At 39.8% G+C, this 21,965-nt stretch overlaps 2 protein-coding genes across 4 annotated transcripts; one reads left to right on the forward strand and one right to left on the reverse strand.

Moving 5' to 3' along the window:
- Positions 1 to 7,024, forward strand: tcea1 (transcription elongation factor A (SII), 1). Its single transcript, XM_044036062.1, has 10 exons — positions 1 to 195; positions 1,516 to 1,578; positions 1,664 to 1,769; positions 2,976 to 3,075; positions 3,175 to 3,323; positions 3,408 to 3,464; positions 4,007 to 4,161; positions 4,360 to 4,506; positions 5,470 to 5,541; positions 6,596 to 7,024. The coding sequence occupies exons 1-10, from the start codon at positions 121 to 123 to the stop codon at positions 6,602 to 6,604; spliced, it is 933 nt and encodes a 310-aa protein (XP_043891997.1). The 5' UTR covers positions 1 to 120; the 3' UTR covers positions 6,605 to 7,024.
- Positions 7,025 to 10,675: 3,651 nt separating this feature from the next.
- Positions 10,676 to 21,257, reverse strand: rgs20 (regulator of G protein signaling 20). Of its 3 annotated transcripts, none has more exons than XM_044036080.1 (5): positions 20,870 to 21,257; positions 14,245 to 14,411; positions 12,742 to 12,816; positions 12,419 to 12,653; positions 10,676 to 10,921 (listed from the first exon to the last, which is right to left on the reverse strand). In XM_044036080.1, the coding sequence occupies exons 1-5, from the start codon at positions 21,044 to 21,046 to the stop codon at positions 10,733 to 10,735; spliced, it is 843 nt and encodes a 280-aa protein (XP_043892015.1). In that variant the 5' UTR covers positions 21,047 to 21,257; the 3' UTR covers positions 10,676 to 10,732. The 3 variants fall into 3 exon arrangements, with proteins under 3 accessions (XP_043892015.1, XP_043892008.1, XP_043892021.1); XM_044036073.1 differs by having other exon boundaries at positions 20,858 to 21,257; XM_044036086.1 differs by lacking the exon at positions 20,870 to 21,257 and adding an exon at positions 16,022 to 16,323.
- Positions 21,258 to 21,965: the final 708 nt, after the last annotated feature.

The following is a 21,965-nucleotide window of genomic DNA, read 5'->3' on the forward strand; positions in this document are numbered from 1 at the left end:
TGTGCGGCGCACCACAGTCTCTGGCAGACACCTCCGTCGTTTCTCATTGGCGTGGTCTTTTGTGGCAAACCGTGTTTCTCCATTCGCTCCACATTTTTGGATTCCAATACATCATTCACCATGGGCAAAACGGACGAAGAGGAGATAATCAGAATTGCGAGGAAGATCGATAAAATGGCGCAGAAGAAAAACGGGGTAAGACGCCTGAAAGAATGAATGTTTACCTGCTTAGCCGATGTTAGGCTAACATCGGCGCTAGTGGGCTGTGATGCGGTTAGCTGTCGGCTGTGTTGGCTTTCGACCCTCTAGACTGTTGTACGCTGATGTGGTTCTCCTGCAAACTGTTTTCCATGGTTGTGTAGTCCAAACGTTTAACACGAAGCATACTGTAGTTGCGAAGAAGACTACCCGTAAACGTTAAGCTTTTAAGTATGTTTTTGTGGAGTTGCTAGCAGTTAGCTGTTTAGTAGCCAACTGGTACTTGCTAGCTTTGTTGGATGCGGTCATGTTGTCATAATAAATAAATAGCCATATTTGAAAATCCGTTCTTCTGTTAGATTATTTGTGTCTGAAATGGGATTTGTTTATTGGAAAAGCGTATCAGTATCATCTCTACTATAGATAACTAACGCACTAACGTTAATGGCGCTATAGAGGTATAGGCATATAGGTGCTGGTTAGCCGTTATCAGTTAAGCTATTGTATACATGATTAGTTGTTTATCTCGTTATAAATTCAGAACAAAGTGAAAAGCGCAATTACGCATTTCTATGTCCTGAGAACAGCACAACTTTATATAATATACTTTGGCCAAAGGGAAAGTGTTTACCATAATACCATCTTGCACTTAACTTCAACGAAGACCATAATAACATTGATGTTTGAAATTATCCTCTTGATTAATTTGTCATCGGAACAGCTTCAAAATAAACTGTTAATAACAAATCCAGTTCTCAATGTCATGTTCATACAGAAAAAATAACAGCTCCTGCTACTGTTTCCCCTGCCTTTTAATGTATTGCCCCAAGATTTAATGGTTTCTTCCTTACATTCCCGTCTTATTATAAGAAAAAAGCGTTTGTGTTATCGAAAGACCAAAAACATATCATACTGTTTAGAGCTACAACTTACATTAATTGTCATAAGCGTTTCATGTGACGATGGTTTTTGCCTTTAATCGAGTAATCGCTTGGGCTATGAAATGTCAGAAAATGTCTCGTTTTGTTTCCCAAAACAAAACAATTCAGTTTTATTTTTGTTATATGTAGCAGAAATTAGAAAATATTCACATTTAAGAAATCATGTTTAAATTATTATTATTATTTAATCAAACAAATGAATCTATTATTAAAATAGTTGATGATTAATTTAGTAATCTATTAATAATCAATTAAGAGAGTAATTGTTTAAGCCCTAGTATCATTACTGCCACGGCAGTGGTAAATTACTGTGTTTTGACCATGCTCTTGCAGTAGTTACATTTTGTCTAAACACTCTGTGCCTTCTCCTCCACAGGCTGGTGCCTTGGACTTACTGAAGGAGCTGCGCAGTATCCCCATGACTCTGGAGCTACTTCAAGTATTCATGCTCTCTCGTCCTATGCCTTATAGTAGACATGTGCTGCATGCAAACTCTGAAGTTCTATCTCAATGTTCTCCCACAGTCTACCAGAATTGGAATGTCCGTTAACGCCATCCGCAAGCAAAGTACAGACGATGAGGTGACATCTCTAGCGAAGGCCTTGATCAAGTCGTGGAAGAAGCTTTTGGGTAATAAAAAAGGAAAGATGCTATTTTGGAAATCGATGTATTTGATATCTAAAGATCTTGTGTAGCGATTTTATGAAACTCAAGTCTAATCTGAGCATTTGGTGATTGTGATATGTTGTCCTTCAGATACACCACCTGTCGGACTTTCCTTACTTACTGCCTCACAGTCTCTGTCGATCAAGTTTAGAGTATGCAGCACAAACAAATAACCAAGTTGCAAATGTCACTCAGAGAGGATGTGAGTGTATGAGCATATTTGAGCACAGCTGACGTGAATGTGGTAACAAAACAGTGCAGTCTCCTCTGCATTCATCGGTTTTCTGCTTGTCAAAGATGACTTATTCCCCTGGGTGGAAAGTAAAGAGGAGTCCATACAAAAGCACAAATTCACGTGTGGCTAATGTTGTTGATATGGCAGCACACAGAGGGGGAGGATCACGTAAGAGGGGGTGACCTCGAACGTACAGCTGATCTGTTCACAGAAAAGTAATTATAATGTCAGGTGTAAGTTGCTGCTAAATTACTGCGTTTGTGAAATGTGCATTTTCTCCCCTGTTTTTGTCAATTATCAATTCCCAGTGCAGTCAACAGCCAGAGAATAATTAAAAAAAATTATAATAACAACATTATTATAGGCGACTGATAATACAATGTTATCATGATACTTATGCCACAATACAGTGTTGTTTCCAATATTTAAAAAAAAATGCTGTGACGTTTTGCAATTAATTACCCTTCTCAAGTGCAAATTATATTTGTATATAGTTCTTATTCTATCTCTTAATCATCCTAGTTACATGGTCTTGCTGGCTTTGATTTTATTGTAACTGTGGTTTGAGTGCTACAGAATGTACAGAAGTCTCAACCTGAGCCAGGAGAAGATATCCTCAACACATTGTTGTTTCAGTGAAATGGCAACTGCTGGAGGAAAATGCTGATATTTTGGCCTGCTTTTTACTTTGCTATTGACTGTTCTGAGAAGAATCTATTACTGTCAATGCATGCCTAGTTCATTCTCCCTTGCTCTGCAGCAGCAACACTGTCCCCACAAGTGCAGCGGTGCCCTACACACACACACACACACACATTTAAGGTGTACAATGTGGCAGGCTACTTTTTCAAGCATATGTAGGATTTTACACTATTGACTTTAATATTGGCATTTGCTTTTTTGACTCTCACTTGTATTTTTTTTATACTTTCTAGATGAACCTGGAGGTGGAGAGAAACCTACAGATGAGAAGAGGAAAGAGCAAACAGCACCTGCTTCTCCCTCACAGGGAAGCCCAGAGCCAAAAGAAGAAAGGTAACGAGAATAGCTCAGATATCACCGATGCGTTTGTTATTACTTGGTTTTTCATTTGCATTTTTGTAACTGATGGAACTTATTTTCTTGCTCCCACAGCAGCTCTTGCAGTAACTCCAGCAACAAGAGCGAACCTGCAGAAGTCACACCCAACACGTTAATCAACACTTTTCCTCGTGCCCCCAGCACCTCCGATTCCATCAGGCTCAAGTGCAGAGAGATGCTGGCCAATGCTCTGCAGACTGGCGGTAATCCCATTATTCTGTTTTTGTGGTTTTCAACTTTGTTAATTAAGTATTTAATTCACATTTTGTTTTTCTACTTCCTGACAGAGGACTATATTGCTATCGGTGCTGATTGTGACGAACTTGGAGCACAGATCGAGGAATATATCCTTTAAGGACCGTGGAAAGCAAGTGCAGCATTTTTCCTAACTGAAGAATTGTGGATAAAAAAACAGGCACCAGTTCAGGTTCATGTGTGTTTAACATATGATTTGATGATGCACAGGAGCCACAGTTGACATATATCAATATAAAAACATCTCTGTGTGCCTTTTCAGTTTGTTCTCTTGTTAGTTACTGTGCCTTCTACAATTCTGCCTTTGATTCTCACTTCTCTACATGTTAAACAACTGATGTTTACATTTATATTCAGGACAGACACTGATAAACAGAGATGTTCTTAGACTGGTCCCCACTAGAGTGTGTATGTGTGTGGTGCAGTGTTTAAGGAGGAGAGGACAGAACTACATTCATTCAAATTTGGCAAGGTGGTTAATAAAATCAGTTTATCAGACATCACTGCCTGATACATGACCTGAAGGCTTTATTAATGTGTCACAACTGACATACCCCAAGGCTGAATCTATCAGTGTAGTTTTAGGCCCTTGTGTACGTTGTTGAAACAGATTTCCTTGACTTGCTATCACGTATCTTCCAAGAGTTCAAGAACACAGACATGAAGTATAAGAATCGTGTGCGGAGCAGAATCTCAAATCTGAAGGACATGAAAAACCCCAATCTGCGGAGGACTGTGTTATGCGGGAGTGTAACACCTGAGCGGATGGCCAAGATGACTGCAGAGGTGCGTTGTCCTGCTCTGTTCTATTGTTGAAGGTTTCATTTTAAACAATCATTGGAATGCACACAGTTAGTAATGATAAATCGTCATTGTTCTGAATTCATTTTACCTTTCTTTTGTACAATTTTGTCTCTTGACTTCCATGACAATTAAAAATCCATTCATTTAAAGGCACCATTTTTGACATTCCATTTTCTGTAGGAAATGGCCAGCGATGAGCTTAAGGAGATGAGGAAGAATCTGACCAAAGAGGCTGTCAGGGACCACCAAATGGCCACCACCGGAGGCACTCAGACTGATTTATTCACCTGTGGCAAGTGCAAGGGGAAGTGCTGCACCTACACACAGGTAAAGATGATCAGTCAGTCAGTCAGTCAACATCTAACCGCTTTATCCTCCACCAGAGGGTCGCGGGGGGTGCTGTGCCAATCTCAGCTACATCGGGCGATAGGCGGGGTACACCCTGGACAGTTCGCCAGTCCATCGCAGGGCCACACACAGATAGAGACAAACAACCATTCACTCTCACAGTCAATTTAGAGTGTCCAATTCACCTATTCCCCACATTGCATGTTTTTGGACTGTGGGAGGAAGCCGGAGTACCTGGAGAGAACCCACGCACACACGGGAGAACATGCAAACTCCATGCAGAAAGGCCCTTGTTCCAACCGGGGCTCGAACCCGGGTCTTCTCGCTGCAAGGCGAGAGTGCTAACCACTACACCACCGTGTGGCCCTAAAGATGATCAACTCTACTTTAATTGTGACATTAGTCCAAGACCTTTTAATGGTTGTTATGGTTGGTGACTTAAAGTATCATCTAAATAAATGGGGTGACAATAGCTCAGTCGTAGAGTGAGTCGTCTTTCAACTTGAAAGTTGTGGGTTCAATTCAAGTCCACTAGTCTTTCATTTGACTAAAAGAAGCAAATGGGAAATTTAATTTACATCTTTTCATTTTAAAAATTTTTGCCAAAATTGCCAATTCTTAAATGTACTTCTGAAATGCTTCATTTTAAATTCTCTGTTTGGACTTTACACAAGAAAAGATGATTTATTTCCTCCTTCTCCCCTATTGGTTTGTCTGCCAGTGAGCAGCATAATGAGGAAATGATAAAATTGTGATGTGATCTCCGTACAGATCCAGGTTCAGCGTTAATATTGTTTTTATAATTATTAACCCTGCAAGATGGAAGAGTGAATTGATAATGTGGGAAACTGAGGGTCCTTGGTGGAGGGCTCTCTGATTTGACTGAGCTGATTTCTTCATGTGGAACTCTCTGAATCTTTTTTTTCTCTCCATAATTTCCAGGTTCAAACTCGCAGTGCTGATGAGCCAATGACCACATTCGTCTTCTGCAATGAGTGCGGAAATAGGTGGAAGGTATGTTGTTTTTTTCTTCAAGTCCAGCGGGTAACACCGCACTCCCCACTGTATGGGATGCACGATATAGAGCTTGGCACCCAACATCACAGCGCATACCGGGATACCCGGTGCCATTTTTCAATCAATTCGATTGGACGAGGCCTGAAGAGCAAACTTAGAGAACATGGAATTAACCACGAGAAACTCCTGCTGGAGGCAAAGCAGCAATACATGTAAAAAGAAAAATCGATTTAGTCGGAAATATGGACCCATAAGAGTGGACGCTTGATCCCAACATGTTACCTCAGCTCACTTTCCCGGACTTGTGCAGTTATTGTGTCTGTGGTTTGATGGGTACGCGATGTAGTGATTTAGAAACCGCCGAACTGTGGGAACATCACAACAATACATAAACAGCTGCACAGAGGAATATGGTGGACCAAAACAACTGCAGACACACCACCACACCAACCATAAGGAGTCAAGGCGATTACGATCAGAATCGCATTTATTGCAAAGCAGTTACACCACTTATACACACTTGCACACATTTATGCAGGTCCATTTGTTTTGAATTAGCCAGCTAGAGACAGCCGGTTAGCCAGTCAATCAGATATTTAATGACGAGTAGTAAACGATTAAAGCACTCACCTGAATGGAAATGTCTGGAACACACTTTCAGGCGTCCCCGGATGCTGGCAAACTTGATTTCAGGGCGCCTTATGGCTGCCTCTTCGTAGTGTCGGACACAAAGCTTCCTTGAGGTTGTGCCTCATGTCCTTCCATTACTAAAACAGTCAGGTGTGTTATTATCGTTGGCTCCCTCTCGCTCTCTCGACAGCTTCTTGGGCAATCAAGATGGCTACCGACACAGTGGCGGGAACGCAGTGCCAAGCTTATATTATCAGCCCAATGTCTTTATCGGCCGGTGATTTTACTACAGAAGAAACTAAATGACCTCTGCTGTTTGGCACAGGGAAATTATTTGAACAATGAAACTCTGTTCAAAGTCAATGCGGAGTCTGAATCTGTGTATTAATTGTGTGCGTGTGTGTGTGTGTGTGTGTTTTAGTTCTGCTGAGCCTGCAGTCGTCGTCCACGCCACTCTGACAAGTAGCAAAATTCCCGGATCAGGTTCTATCTCTCTCTGCAACAGATTGGAGCTTTGTATTCCATGATACATGGTACACTATATGCCATACAAAGATGCCACTGCAGTTACTGTTTGAATAAATTTCCTGTTCATAGATTGAGCTCATTGTCGGTTTCCCCAACCCCAAAATCTTTTAGTATTTTTTATTAGTTGTTTCTCACTGTCAGATATATATTATATATATATACGTACGATCAATGTCTCATACTCTTTTATCTGCATTTTTTATATGTAGTTTTAACACTTTGGACAGCGTTGTATTAATTTGCCCCCCACATCATGGCATTGTTTTATTTAATTTCCCAATAAAATGTAATCCATTTGATTAAATAGACGTGCTTTTCATTAGCTGTGTGATGTGCTTCCAATCCTTTATGGTTATGTGAGTCTTTAACACTCAATCTGTATGTTTGTGTGAGACTGAGACTGAGACTGAGAGAGAGAGCGAGAGGGAGAGGGAGAAGTGTACATTTGCTGTTGGTGGAATATTCATCACATCAAAGTGAATGCTGATGAATGCATATTAATCCGTTATTATTGGCTGAGCCAGCGTTTGTTTCTCTGTCCATCTTGTTTTTTTAATTGCCAGGTGCAACCACTCTGCCCCTGAGCTGTTATCTGTTCTGCTGCCTCACCTCCACACACTCACTTACCAGACCATTGGCCATAGGGAGACATATAGGAAAAGTTGATGATGAAATGAGATTTAACAACATTTTGTGTTGTGGGGCTTCACTTTACATTTATTCCCAATTTCCATTGTTTAGTTATATAATTGTTCTTAATGGAACTTAGTGTATCTTACTATAAAACTAGAGAAGGCACGACCCCTCAGTTTCCATAGTGCCAGAAGTGTTTGTCAAACCTGGAAATGATAGTGTTCGAGAATGTCTTGTTTTCTCCACAAACCAAAATGATTCACTTGTACTGATTTCTTTGTTATATGGAGCAAAGAAATAAGGAATATATTCACATTTAAGAAGCGGAAACAATCTGAAATCTTGTCTTAATTTTTAATAGTTGACAATTCATTTAGTAATCAATTAAAATCGATTTATTTCCTCAGCTCTAGTGTCAATACTTTCAAATAGTGAAACATATCTAGATCACCATCAAAATCTAATAATTTTTTCCATCCTCAGAGAATGTTATGTAAATATGTATTTCATTTTTTTCTATCAGAGGTCTCAAACTCACTGCCCATGGGCCATATGCCCCCAGCTTATCACTTAATATCAAGATATAATTAGTTATTTTTGTCTGTTTTTGTTATTTATGCATTATTTTTTACTCTTTTTTGCATGGACTATACTGTGTGTTACACTTTTATTCAGAAATTATCTGAATTATTGTCATGAATATTGTTAATGCAAAATCATAATTGCATATTGTGATATGATTTTTAAACTCGTATCACCCACCACCATTAAAAAGTTTAAAATTTTTCCCCCCACTATTTTCACTTGACCAGCCTGGGATGTGAGTTTGAGACCCCTGCCGTAAAGGTTCAATAGTTTATCATAATCTTTGTGTGTTTTTTATTCAAATCTTTGAAAGCAACCAAATCATTCCAGAGTCAATAAAATTATTGTGCTTTATTTTATCTTAATCAAAATGCCCACAAGTCATTGTTTTTCTTGGAGAGTAGCAGAAGAAAAAAAAAACCTAAACGATATACTGTAAACATTCACATTTGTTTTTGTTTTTTGTTTTTTTTAAATGTATTCTTCAGTAAACTCGGCGCAAAATAACACGTTTCATATAGTAAACAGAAGAAGAAACAACATTTATAGGCATCACTCCAAACCATTGGCTTAGATTGTGTTTTTGAGGTTGACCTGCGCAGTGTATCCATCAGCTCAGATTGCACAACGTAAGTTAAAGTTAACTCCAAGACAAGTTAAAGTGCCACTGTGAATCACACACGTTGGCAAAAAAATAAAATAAAAGATCAGATCAACCAACCTAATCCACTGTCCTCTGCAAATAAACATGTTTTCATCATCCGCCATGCGACCAGAATGCACCGATGTAGTCATGACCAAGGAATCGAGCCAAAACACACGTGATAATTTGGCCAATGAGAGGGGCGATCTCATCTCAGCGTTGCCATGCTCCGGTGACTCCCCCCGTCCCGTGTACGGGCGGGAGTCTGAAAGCGACCGTTGCCCATGAGAAAGATGTCGTAGAATTGAATGTCAAGGCACTTCCTCGTGCGAGGATCTTGTCTTTGAGTGACATGTTTGTGAGGCAACAAAGTAAATCGACTAAAACTATCAGAGTACATTACAGTATTTGAACACTTGGCAACTCCAATTTGACCCAAAAAAAAAAAAGAAATGCTTGCGATATACATATGAACACAGTTTACATGGTAGCTTTGGTGTTGCTGCTAACCCGGCCTCACCCCAGTGTTTGTTTCAAGTCACTTTCCTTCAGCAGATGAGCTGTTTATGACCTTAAAGTCACAAAGAAGAGACTCGACCCGCTGTCCAACAATGTCAGTGTCATATTTCAATAACACTCTGTTTTACAGGTCCATATTTGTTTTAAAAATAATTTACAACAGGTTTTCTGGAAAGAATAATGTAGTTAAGTATACATAGAGTAGGGGACACTTTAACTACACTAATATTATTTGCTGGTATAACCTACAGCGCGTTGTCACTTCTGAATCCGATCAGCAAATGTACAAACCTCAGTGGAGAATTAAAAAAGAAACCTTTTTCATCTTTCTGACAGGAAGTTAGACAAGGATATTTGTACCCTAATATTAGATTACAGTTTTTACGCCAAAGCTTCTGATTATGTGCCGGACTATTTTTTTGGCCTGGGCTACCAGAGAACCCCTGGAGAGCCGAGAAGATTACTGCTCCGAGCGTCGTTGAGGGTCTGCTGGTGGCTTGGAAATTGCTCAGAGTTGAGAAATAGTCCGGCACATGTCGTCATCTGCTGGCTGTGGCTTCCGATTTCCCGTACGAACACAAGAGTGGTATCAATGTTCCTGCCTAATAAACAAATAATAACTTAATTATATTTCTTTCCAGAAAACTCCCAATAACACTATTAGGAAATTACAGATCCATAAAATATAGTGTTACCCAAACTACCACATTTTCTAACACTGAGTTGAGAGTATATTTCCCCATAGTATAGATTTTTTTAATATGAACTTTTCTGAAAATTGGCAATAAATATCAATAAATAAAAATACATTATCTGGTAAATAGCATCTTATGTCACACCGATATTTAGTCTTTAAGTTGTGCAGTCAGTCGCACTTAAAAAAAACAACATTTCATAAACAGGCAATCCTCTGTGGTTTAGCACCCCTCTGTTACGGTCCGAGTTTCTCAATGAAGCAAGCGTGACGAGAGCTGTCATCACCGCGTGACTCCACCTCAGTCACGCGCAGACCCCGCGTGAAATGGAGTTGCCAAGTTGACGTCACAGGTACCAAAAGTGTGAGGTTGGGTAACGAAACCAGGGTGAAAGTAAAACTGTGCGGTACCCCACAAAGCTGCCTGCAAGTAGAGATAACGTGTAGCCTCTGACTTGAGCTTTGATTTTCTTACGCAGTAAATAGAACCTGGCGTTTCCACATAAAATACCCACAATTCCACTTTTTTTTTCACTATTTACAAACTCATTATATATGGCCTATGTATATGTCTACAGTAGGAATAATCCCCCCCAAACAATCATACAAAAAAAAACAACAGACCATAAAAAACTCTGAACACAAATAAAATAGATTATTTCTATCAAAAGAAATCGGAAACTAAATGTTTTCATATTCCTTTGGAGTGTTTTGCTAAGTTGATCTGTAGCAGTACTTGTGATTTCAAGCCCTCGGGAGATTTTGAGACCTGAGTGTCTTCGGTCAGATGCAGATCACACAACAGAACAGATCCCTGGGAGGGGCCAGGCCCGAGGCCCGAGGCCCGGTTCATGTAATCCTACACTGAACATACAAAGTAACATTTTTCTAAAGGGGAGGGGGAATGAGAGGGGTAAAGTTAAAGGTGAGTTAAAAGATCACAGGTCATCACCACCCTAAGATTCAGGTGACTGCTCTGACAGAGTGTTGAGCAGGTTTTTGTAGGCCGCGGAGTTCATGTAGCGAGGATACGAGTCTCTTTGCATTAGTGTGTAGATCTGCAGCTGGGCGTCATCGAACGTGTGCAAGGTGGGTTCCAGCATGTTCCTATTGATGGCCTCGCGCACGCGGGAGTCAAGGCTCACCTGAGAGGGAAGGAGGTTGGGGGAGCAAGGGGGGGGGGGACAGAAAGAAAAGCATTTAACATAATATTTTATTATATACAGTGCCCATAAAGCAAGTGTTGCCTTTTTCCTTTTTACACATTATATTATGTTAGACAATAGTGGCTGAGAACATGTGAAAAAAACCTTTTGAGGCGTGTTTTAAAATGCGGTTCAATGACACACGGGTGCCATAGTCCAGTGTTTGCCCTGCATGTTTTAGATGTTGCCCTGCTCCAACACACCTGATTCAAATGGTCAGCTGCCTGATAACGAGCTGACCATTTAAATCAGGTGTGTCTACAAAGCCCTGTAGACACACCTGATACAGTGTTCCCTGAGGACCAGGGTTGGGAAACACTGGTGCATAGTCAGTGAGCTTTATCAGCGGTTTACCTGTTAACTGGTGAGAAAAGGCAAAACAAACTGTGTTACCAGAGGAATCTTGTGTGAAAATCAGAGATACTGTTCTCCTGTATATACCAAGGTATATGATTGGAGTGGCGCTTAGGAATTTTGACCGGAGTGCTTAGAAAACGGAACGAATAACAAAAGAATTATAATAAATTTAAGTCACCTATTCTCTTGCCCCAATCTTAATCTAATTTCACTATGAGTGTGAAGTATATGTGAGGAAGAGGTCTGTGTAGCTGACGTTGCTCGTCCTATTTACAACACTGTAGATTAACGTTGGCGATATTGGTACTCGATATAAAACGTATGAGAAAAGATGAAGACGGAGCCTTTCACCCGCACTCTGTGTTCATTTCGTCCGTCATTGTGCTCCGAGCAGAGGAGCTTCTGCTTACAATGACTGACTCGGTTGCGTTTCAGTCCATTTTTGATCAGGCAAAATAAAATAGCTCGGTCATAATGTTTGTTGATGCCTGCAACTTGGAACTCGACACTGTCCTCGAGAGGAAGTACTGCGCAAACGTCCGTACCAACTCAAAAGACGATGTGGATGATGTAAAACAGATAAAATGTAGTATAAATGGGCCTTAACTGCACCTGCTACTGCCTTTGGTTTGCTAGCTAGTGGAGATGTCTTTGTAACCTCTCTACATGTTTGTTGAACAAGCGGTTTGATACCAGAGCGTTTTCATTTAAAATATGTAGAAACACTGATCAACAGCGATGGACGTTGTTCCCCACTGAAGCATATAAACCAGTATGTGTGTGTGTGGCAGTGCATTAGGAGGAGACTTTGGTGGGGAACAAAGCAGGTGAACATTGCTAGAACGTTTTTGGAACAGGAAGTTTAACACAGTGTATTAACATTAATATTCTGTAGAACGTTCACAGACTTTGGTCTAAGTGATTCTGATCTCATCTCTGGAAGATGATTTGGCAAATATCCTTAAAATGGCAAACTATTCCTTTAAAATAAAAGAGAATAACGTGAACATTTCTGAGACATAATGAATGAATTTTCACCAAACACAGTTGTATTATCACAATGAAAGTAAGCTGTCCAACCTCTTTCGGTGAGAGAATGGAGATGTAGTCCTCGTAGATGACGCGGGCCTTTTCCTCTATCGCACTCTTATTGGTCTCTTTGCTTAGCTCCTCGCAGGCTAACCAGAAGAGCATGTTCTCCTCGCTGAACTCGGTGCGGAGAAATTGTCTGAAGGAGTTTCTTCCTGCCGGGCAACACATCAGCTTGTCAAACGACTGCCCCCACATGCGCACCTCATCCAACGTGGGCTTGGGGCTGCAAAGAAGGGGGGACAACATGGGAGTTATCGACTGCATTGTTTGTCAAACTGTGTCGTTTGACGATTGCTGAGAAATGAACTGACCAGTCTTCACAGTCTGAGGTCCCTTCCTTGATGTCATAAGAAGCCTTTCGGTTCCGGTCATCGCGGTCTTCATTCCTGATGATGAGATGCAACCATAAGCACTGTGGCTTCAATCTTATTCTCTAGCCCAGTGGTTCTCAAACGTATACCAAGAACCACCTGAGGAACACCATTATCACCAACGTTAAAATACAGTGGTGTAAATAGGTCAAGCAAAGTACTTTTCCCAGGAGGCAGATTTATTATTGATCAGATAATTTACTCTTTTATCATCCTCCCCTTCCTCACATGTACTTCACACACTGGCATTTGTTTCATTGTCATACTCTGGTATATACAGTAGAACAGTATTTCTGATTTTCCTCCAGGTACCACCAGAGGAAGCTCACGTACCACTGGTGGTGCACATACCACAGTTTGAGAACCAAGGCTGTAGAATTTAAAATGTCTCACTTAAACAAACATTATGCTAAACTTCAAATTTCTTCACATGCATTATTAATGAAGGGATACAAATTGCCTTCTATGTGTCATTAAATGGCAAGGCAACATAAAAAGATACTAACTAATAACTAATTAACTGATTAGTTGATTTAGCCAGTGATCAATAATCATGTAATCATATTTGATTGTTTTCAGCCTTTAAAATGTAAAGATTAAATTTTACGGCAATCAGCAGATTATTTATCATTATTGTTATTATTATTATCATTATTGTTATTATTATTATTATTATTATTATTATTATTATTATTATTATTATTAATATTATTATTAATAATAATAATAATAATAATAATAATATTATTATTGTTAATAATAATATTATAATAACAATATTATTATTATAGTAACAATAATAATAAGAAGAACGTTTAAGGTTTATAGACATGACATGTAGACATAGTAGACACATGTGTTTCCAAATGTATAGCTTATTGTTGCCGCTTGCCAGTCTTTATTAAGCTGTGTGTTTGTATCTTACAACTTTCTGTAAAAATTCTATTTCATTAGTGCCGAATCACAACATAAATTATTTCAAGGCACTGTACATAGACAACATCATCGAGAGCAGAGAAACTCAACAATTCAGACAATGAGACAGAACCAGACTCAAAGATGTGCAGCTATCTGCCTCGACCGATTGGGGTGAAAGAAAAAAATGGGGGGGCAGAGGAGAGGTGGGGGAGAGAAAGAGGGGGGTGAGAGACAGCAGTGGGCTTCTGTGTATTGAGAGATACTGGGACCTGATAGTCTAATTCTGAGAAAAAAACTTGAATTTGTCTAGATGTTACCCACCATGCGCTTATCGAACTGCAGATATTGTAAAACAAACACCTGAGATTTCTCACTTTCAAAGCAAGTATAATACAAATATACAATATCAGAATCAGTTTGCTATGTTATTTCTCTTTCATCATGACATTAAATCTAACGGCTGATCACAGGCAAAAGTGACAAGAATATTAGACGGCTGCAGAGACTCAAGTGAAGAATACCTACCAAGAACAGCTACAGCAGCAACACCAGCAGAAGCAACAAGCATTTGAGGCCCGTGGGTTGGCCTGGTCCGGCTGGCCCTGCTGGGCCGGTGCAGTCCCCCCCGCTGCCGACTCCTGCTGCACCGACATCTGCCTCTTTCGCATCTCCATCCGCTCTGATCCCATGGGCTACGGACAGAGCAAAGGGAGCCACTGCATTTAACATTCTGGTGTCAGGGTGAGTGTCTTGTACACAAACACAGTATCTTTAGCTTCAGGGGCATTTGCAAGAAACAAACCAGTGCCACCGTGCCAGTGCAACAGAGCCAGTAAAGACAACAACTGGGTGTAATGGCAGTGTGAAATCCTGACAGTCTCTACAGCATCACATTCACCACATTTGGCTGAATCTTTAAATTCATTTGAATCCTACTCGTCACTTGACAGCTGTCTGTTCTGTCTGTGCAGGAAGTAAAGTGTCTGGACAGAGCGTGTTCCTCACATGTCCAGAGGTCACACTGCAAAAGAATGCTGCTCTATTCAGTGGGACAGTATAGAGCAACAATCTGCTACCAAATCATTCCATCATTCTATTCTATAACTGGTGCTATGACACCTTGTACACCTTGAGTTATACACGCAAAATGGTGGGATTTAGATCACTGGTTCAGTATCCATGATCCAAAAATGTGTAATATCCCATCCGTGAGAGTAAAATCAGAGCATTAGAGGATTTGCAAAGCTCACTGGAGCCAATGTGGAGTGACATATTAAACGCACTTGCAAAATAATGTAAATATTTGTCACCTGCAGGCACCGTCCCTCACGAGAAATGACTGTTAATTGTGGCTACATTTCTCAAGCGTATTCCACAGAATCCCCATGAAGGTTTAGGCCTATATGTAAATCACTAAGCTCACAGAATGACTTCTTCTTCTTGTCTGATTTTAACAAATGTGTCATCCCCGGGTCAGACGCTGACAAATCCTGTCACATCATTTATGTAACTAAACTGTCACTTGCAACTCATGGCATCACCTGGTTACTGCCAGACACGAGGAAACGGTGCTTTAATGAAAAATAGTAAAAGAGAAATGCCATAAGATTTGGTGGAGGTGAGGGAGTGGGGTGGCTGAAGGCGCAGCTTGCAAATCTATAACCGCAGCATCGCTCTATCACAGTCTTTCAGTGAATACAAAACCATTTTGGTCATTTCTAAAATGGATCCGCGCGCGCGGGTTTCCCCTCTCATGTTCGGAGCTGCAGCCTCAGCTGCAGATTTGGTGCGTCGTGCCAAATGGCATATTTTACGCGTTAGGTGTCGGGTACTTCAAAGCGGGTACAATTGCAGCACGCTACGGCTCGACTCAACAGCTATAGACGATGAAATGGTGGGGTCGTATCCATTCAAATGCTAAATCATGGTAACAACACACAAACCGAAATTCTCCCCGTTTTTCTTTTTAATTTAAATTTAATTTATTTTTTTATTTTAATCCCAAACAGCAAGCGGCAAGCGGATTTGATTTTGATTTGATTGGATTTGTTTCTGCATTATTTCAAACAAAATTGCATTTGCAACTCGCATCACATCAATGGAAAGTGTCACCACGAAGAACCGTAGAGCTTCATCGCCCCGGACAACCACCGAAAAGACACTGCCTACATCTGTTAAAAAAAAGCCCCACTGTTACAGCAAGAGAGTGACATGCCATTTTAAAATCCCGGGAAACGACCGAAGACGCAGCAGTGTTGCAAATTTCCCGTACAACGTCGCACAATAACGACAGAATACTTACAATTTCACCATGTATGCACAGCGAGAAGAGGTAATTCTTTGCCTTGATTACATCCGATGGCACATAAGGCTTGTTTCTCCCGACCGGCTGCTTCAAGTCAGTACGCATGCGTCCTGCCTCCAACTCGTAGTAGCTCGGTGAAAGAGTGTAAACCCCCGACAGTAAAGCACAGGTTTACCTCGAATACGCACGAGTCTGTGGGCAAAGGGGGGGCGACTGGAATGCTGCGTGACACTTCACGATCGGAACCTCGTTTAAATCGAAGCATTTTCAGCCTCAAACACCTTTAACATCTCTCTCTCTCTCTCTCTCTCTTCTATTCACGAAACTCAAAAATAAGACAAAGTCGCTGTCTGTGGTGCTGAAAACAGCCAGCAGCAGCAGCAGAGCAGCTCACACATGAGAGTGAAGGAGAGTCAGAATGACTCTGACAGCCAGGGTTATGTAATTTGTGGAGTCCAGTCTTCTCATGTACACACACACACACACACACACACACTTTATCCATCAAGAAAAAACAAATGAAAAACTCTCAACCCCATAAATCATAGATGGTCGACATGTCATTTTATTTAACTTATAGAGTCACATTGAAATGTGTATCGCTTTTGCAAATGAGACCTGAACATCTGCATCATATGCTAAATGGTCTCTATTTCATTTTCTGGGACTTTTTTGGTCGCTACACAGGAAATAAATACATTTTTAGCTTGTACTTTCTGACTCTTAATCAAATTTTTATTTTGTTTATGTATCCAATTCTTATATTTTAGTCAATTTTATCTCATGCGTTAGAGAATACCCTTTTTAGATAGCTTAATTTGTTAAATGTTGTGTACAGTACTACTATTTATTTATTCACTATTTTCTTAATTTAGTCTCTGGTTTTTGCCCTCGCATTTCCTCTCTTCCCTGTGTCTTTTTTCTATTAAATATTTCTATTAAATATTTGTTCATCTTATTTACTGATTGGACACATGCGCACTCTTTTCTTTTATAACTACCCTCAGCCTTTTTTATCATAGATCTGCCGAAACCTGAGTAGTAAGATTCGGAATCAGAAGAACTTCCTTTATTCCAAAGGGAATGATTTTGTCATCACTTGTTCCAACCACTGAATAAAGGAATATAAACATAAGTGAGTAACAGACAATGGATTACAAATATAATAGAGCATAGTGTAATTGAAGAATTGCTTAATGGATAACAAGGAAAGTATGTTACCATGAGTGAAATGCACATTGAGTAAAGTAATATTGCACTTAATTGAGATTGCAGTATTGCACATGCAGTAATGCATGACACATGTCACTGTTTCACGTGTAAAACTTTACAATTACAACTGGTTTTCATTCAAACTGAAAATTAAAATCAAGTCTAAACAGTTTTCTCTGTGATACTACCATTGCAGTGTTTATTTTATTCTTTTTTTTTTAGTGAAACTCCTTCACAGATAATTGTTAGGCTCCTCAAACAGAGCAGGCCTGACACTAGTGATGATACAGAGGACAGCGCTGCCATCTGTAGGTGGCTTGAGTTACAGCACTAACATGATGTCTTATTTACACATGAAACAAAGATTAGCACTAACAGACTTTATCCGTTATCACGTGGATGTTCTGAGATTCGTGTCCTTACTGGTAAGATTATCTCTTTGTTATGACCTTTTGGGGGTTTTTCACATACTTGCATGAGAATCACACAGTGCTCGAGTAACTGCTATTTTATACAGAATCAAGCACAAGAAAATCACACAAGCATTCCTCTATGTGCCACAATAAATTAACCATTTCCTGTTTGGGTGCACATAATGTCTTGCATTATATAAACACCAGATGGCACTCTGAACTCAACAGCCTCCTATTCTGCAAAAAGTCTGCTACAACATTATTGTACTTTTCCCTAATTATATCCTGGCATATTTGTGCTGCAGCCGCTCCGGCTCATATTGTCGTTGAGATGATCTCTGATAACACGGGAATCAATTCCTCCCACATTGTAATGCGTAGTGTGACAAAAAAAATGTGTCTGTAATACAATCATGATATAATCACCTGTAATACAAGACCGAGTGGTGAAGTGTTTGTGCACAGACCCCACACTCACTGCTTAGGCATTTTTATCTTGTCAGGGGGGACAGAAACTAGACTTCCATCCTTTTCAGATTAATTGCTTTATCACCCCCAGAGAGACGTGTGGTGTGATTTTTTTTTATTATTATTTGAATTTGATGAGCACATCGACTTTTGTCAAGTGGAGGAGTCTGAACACACAAGGTCACACCGGGGGAGAGTGGGACGGCAGAGTTGCACGACAGGATGAATAAAATCCTTTTGGTGTGATTGAGGGGGATTCAAATCAACGGCAAGTGCTGAGTAGGATGAAATACACCACACATGACTGGATCTCAATATACACGAGGCAGCAGATACTGTATAATAAATGACATCTGCAAGCATTTTGAAGGTGAAGATGAGTCGTCCAATCACGGCAACAATGAAGGTAAGAGGATTGATTAAGTTGGTCTGTATACAGTAAAGGTCAGACTGAATTAAGTAAAACACAATAGGTGTTTGTTAGTCATTTATTCATTTAGATATACCTTCACCTTTGTAGTGTTTTCATTGCTTTCTCCACTGATGACCCACTCTACCTTCCTCCTAACTTTTTGTCTTCTGCAAGCTGATTCTGAAACATAGTGAATCATTCATGTCCTGAGTTCACCTGAGTGTGATCCTGCCACAGCGTCTGCATTTGTGTCCTCATTCTGTTGGAACATAACAATTATCTGCTGAAGCTCACCTACTTGCCTGAATGCCATCATTAACGCTGCACACGGAGCTGTTGTCGTTTGTTGTAATTATATTTCAAATTCGGGGGGGTTTTTGTCGCAAAATACGACATCCAATTTGCAGCGGGATATAAAAAGTACATTCAACACAAACAACGTAATCATAAATGGAATCTGCAGACGTAACGCGGGTAAAAAGGGGGATTGGTATAGTATTTATCCATCACATTTCTTGTCACTGAGGAAGTGAATAATGTTAATTCACAGCCAACACTGACAACATTTCTTACATAAGATGTGTGAGGCGTGTAGTAAGTAGTATAGTCTTTTATATGATATTTATATTATTTCTGTCTCTGTGAATGCTGGGCCATAAAGGTTACTTTGATTTTTTTTTTTTTTCTCAAAGAGAAAAGACAGGTTAAAGCATTTTAACTGTAGAAAATGGGCACATCCCATAAAGAATGAACTGACAGCATTGCCACTGTGTCATTGATCATCAATATGAAAGATGAAGTGGTACATAAAAGTATATATAAGTGTGCTTCGAGAACAATATTATTAAGAACTGCAATTTTGTGCAAAGATGGGTCGTGGCATCCTCATGTCCCACGTCATTTCCTCACCATGTGTCCTTGATAAAGGATTAAAAATGGTCCAAAGTTTAGTAGCTAAGTAAATAAAGCACAATGAACTCTCAGTCTGCTGACAATATAGAGCAAAGGAATTATATGACTAATAACGAATAAATCCACTCAAAATGAATATAGTGCAAAATATGTGCTCTGCCATGTCGGCAAAAGTATTCCTTATTCCTTAGTATTAGTCTAATATTAATTTTGTATCTGATTCATATAATCAGTCAAACATTGCAGTAGCAGAAGTGTTTCTTAACTGACGGCTCTTTGGAGCACTCCCTAAGGAAAGATGGGAAAAAAAGGAAGCTGTATTTATTACAAGTCCTATTATTAATAGCTAAGAAGATGATAACCCTACCGTGGCTTAAACCACTCCCTCCTACTATACCTTAATGGCAGGAAAGAGTAAAAGCGGTATACGCAATGGAGAAGATAACACACCTTCATCTTAAGATGAACATTTTTAGAACAAGATGAGCTCCCATAAGCAAATATTTAAATCTGCCCCTGTAAAACACTGTCACACTATCACACATGTCAGAGACAAGCCAAGGAGGAGACTGAGTTATTTGCCAAATTGTATTGTATTATTGTTTTCTTGTCATATGTATGTAACTGAGACCAAAAACTGTCAATAACAGCTCTTTTCAACAAATGAGATATATTGTCATTTTCCAAAATACAGTATCTAATGCAGTACTAATGGGTACTTTTGTCATTCTTACTGAATTTTGTGATATTTTTAAATGAAATAGTTTGATTAGAAGCCAAAGGACTCTAGTTGTTGCTGTGATATACACAGTATACTGATGTAACTGACTCTGTCTTATTTTGTTTTCAATCTCAGTCCTGGAAACACCTTGAAGTTTTTATTTTTTTATTTTTAACAATTGTCCATAAAATGATCATCAATCATTTTGATGGCAAACCCAAAATACCACAATCTCAGGCAATCACACTCTTTCAAGATAAAGCATCTATTTCTTTTGATCTTCTTAAGCCTCACTCAGATGGAAGTACCTCCCTAAATAGAAGTTTGGCAGGCGTCACAAAGACAAGAACAGTGCAGTGGCCACAACAACAACAATAGCAGCAGCAGAATGTGGGGTGTTTCATTCACTTTATATATTTAACAATAACCCAAAATTGTTATTTTTAAAGATACGTGGGTCTAATTAAACTGTCAAACGTATAAATTCTAAACTATTTCAGACGCAGACCTATGTTGTTATCTGTATAACACCTAATGACAGTCATGACAGTAATGAGCTAATTGGTAATTAGTCATGCCATGACTCAAATCACTCCTGGAATATTTTTTCTAAGCATTTTTTCTATGAGTGTATGGGTACACACAGGACTGTTGTATCAATGCTGAAGATGTAAAAACTTATAACACATCCAAACCTCAAGGCACACCATTTCCTGTTCCTCTCGATCAGGGTCATTGTAGTCCACCGGGTAACCCGTACCACGCCGACAGGGCCAGGCCAGTCCCCGTACCCGCTGCCACATCAGGGCCCTGGTGCGTCTGATCCCCCGCAGAGCAGACGTGGGCCTGATCTCCCACTGCCTCGTCGCTCTAACACTTGGCATGCTCCGACCATGAGGCCTCACTTGTCACGTGAGGCTCGCGTCTGTTTAAGATCATAGGAAATCTGCTCACGCCTCACTCCATTCCTCTGTGTTTTCCCCGGTGTGTCCTATTCGAGACACATTGTGTCTGAGAGAGGGAGAGGAAGGGAGGAAAAAAGAATCAGTGACCCATCGGTGACAAAGAGTGTTTACAACAGAGAGGACAGAAGGGGATTAGGACAAGTTCCCTCTGGATGCAGTCCTGATTCCTCTGTGCTTTACCACGTCTCACCAGCTTAGGCCAGATTAAGCCAGGAGCTCTTAGTGTCTGAGTGAGGCGGATGGAGAGGAAGAACCGGCGTGAATTCGAGATTATATGCTTTTTTTGGATGAATTTCCATGTAATACAAAGGATTAAAATGTGTTGGTAAACAGTCTTCATTGAGGAAACATATGGAGATATAAGGCATTATACAACAGTTAGTCCCAACTAGTTGGAATCAAATATAACAGTCCACAAGAAAGTAGACCGAAGTGCAACATGTGCATAACAGTGCTGAGGTCGATGTTGGTGAGGTTGCAACATAGCAACATAACTACTAATAATAATAATAAATAACCTTGAGACACATCACATTGTTTGTGAGTCTCAGAGATAAGAGTTAAATCTGAGGAAAATCCAATAAAAGACAGGTTTGATTCAAATAGATGAACCAGATGAACCAACTCAACACCATTAACTACATAACAAATGTTGTGTTTAACTTTTGTCCAGCATTATAAACAAAACCAAATTGAAAACATTTTATTATGAATGAAAATGCTGTCTCTAATAAAGCCTTTCAAAATTGCTGGCAGACAAAAATATAAACACACCTCATATGATCCCAAAAGGATTATGAATGAACTTAATTTACAAAGACAAAAACAATGCTAATTT

The sequence above is a fragment of the Solea senegalensis genome, linkage group LG1 (assembly GCF_019176455.1).
Source record: "Solea senegalensis isolate Sse05_10M linkage group LG1, IFAPA_SoseM_1, whole genome shotgun sequence".
Taxonomy (NCBI): Eukaryota; Metazoa; Chordata; class Actinopteri; order Pleuronectiformes; family Soleidae; genus Solea; species Solea senegalensis.

Bases quoted from the DNA above. Each gene is read 5' to 3' on its own strand.
- tcea1 (XM_044036062.1), top strand. From the start codon at position 121: ATGGGCAAAACGGACGAAGAGGAGATAATCAGAATTGCGAGGAAGATC. The intron at 1,770-2,975 runs GTAATAAAAAAG...TATACTTTCTAG, and splicing joins GTCGTGGAAGAAGCTTTTGG to ATGAACCTGGAGGTGGAGAG. The intron at 4,162-4,359 runs GTGCGTTGTCCT...CATTTTCTGTAG, and splicing joins TGGCCAAGATGACTGCAGAG to GAAATGGCCAGCGATGAGCT.
- rgs20 (XM_044036073.1), bottom strand. From the start codon at position 21,046: ATGCCAAGTGTTAGAGCGACGAGGCAGTGGGAGATCAGGCCCACGTCT. The intron at 14,412-20,857 runs GTTTGGATGTGT...CTCTGTCCGTAG, and splicing joins AGGAAATGGTGTGCCTTGAG to CCCATGGGATCAGAGCGGAT. The intron at 12,654-12,741 runs GTCAGTTCATTT...CCTTCTTTGCAG, and splicing joins ACCTCAGACTGTGAAGACTG to CCCCAAGCCCACGTTGGATG.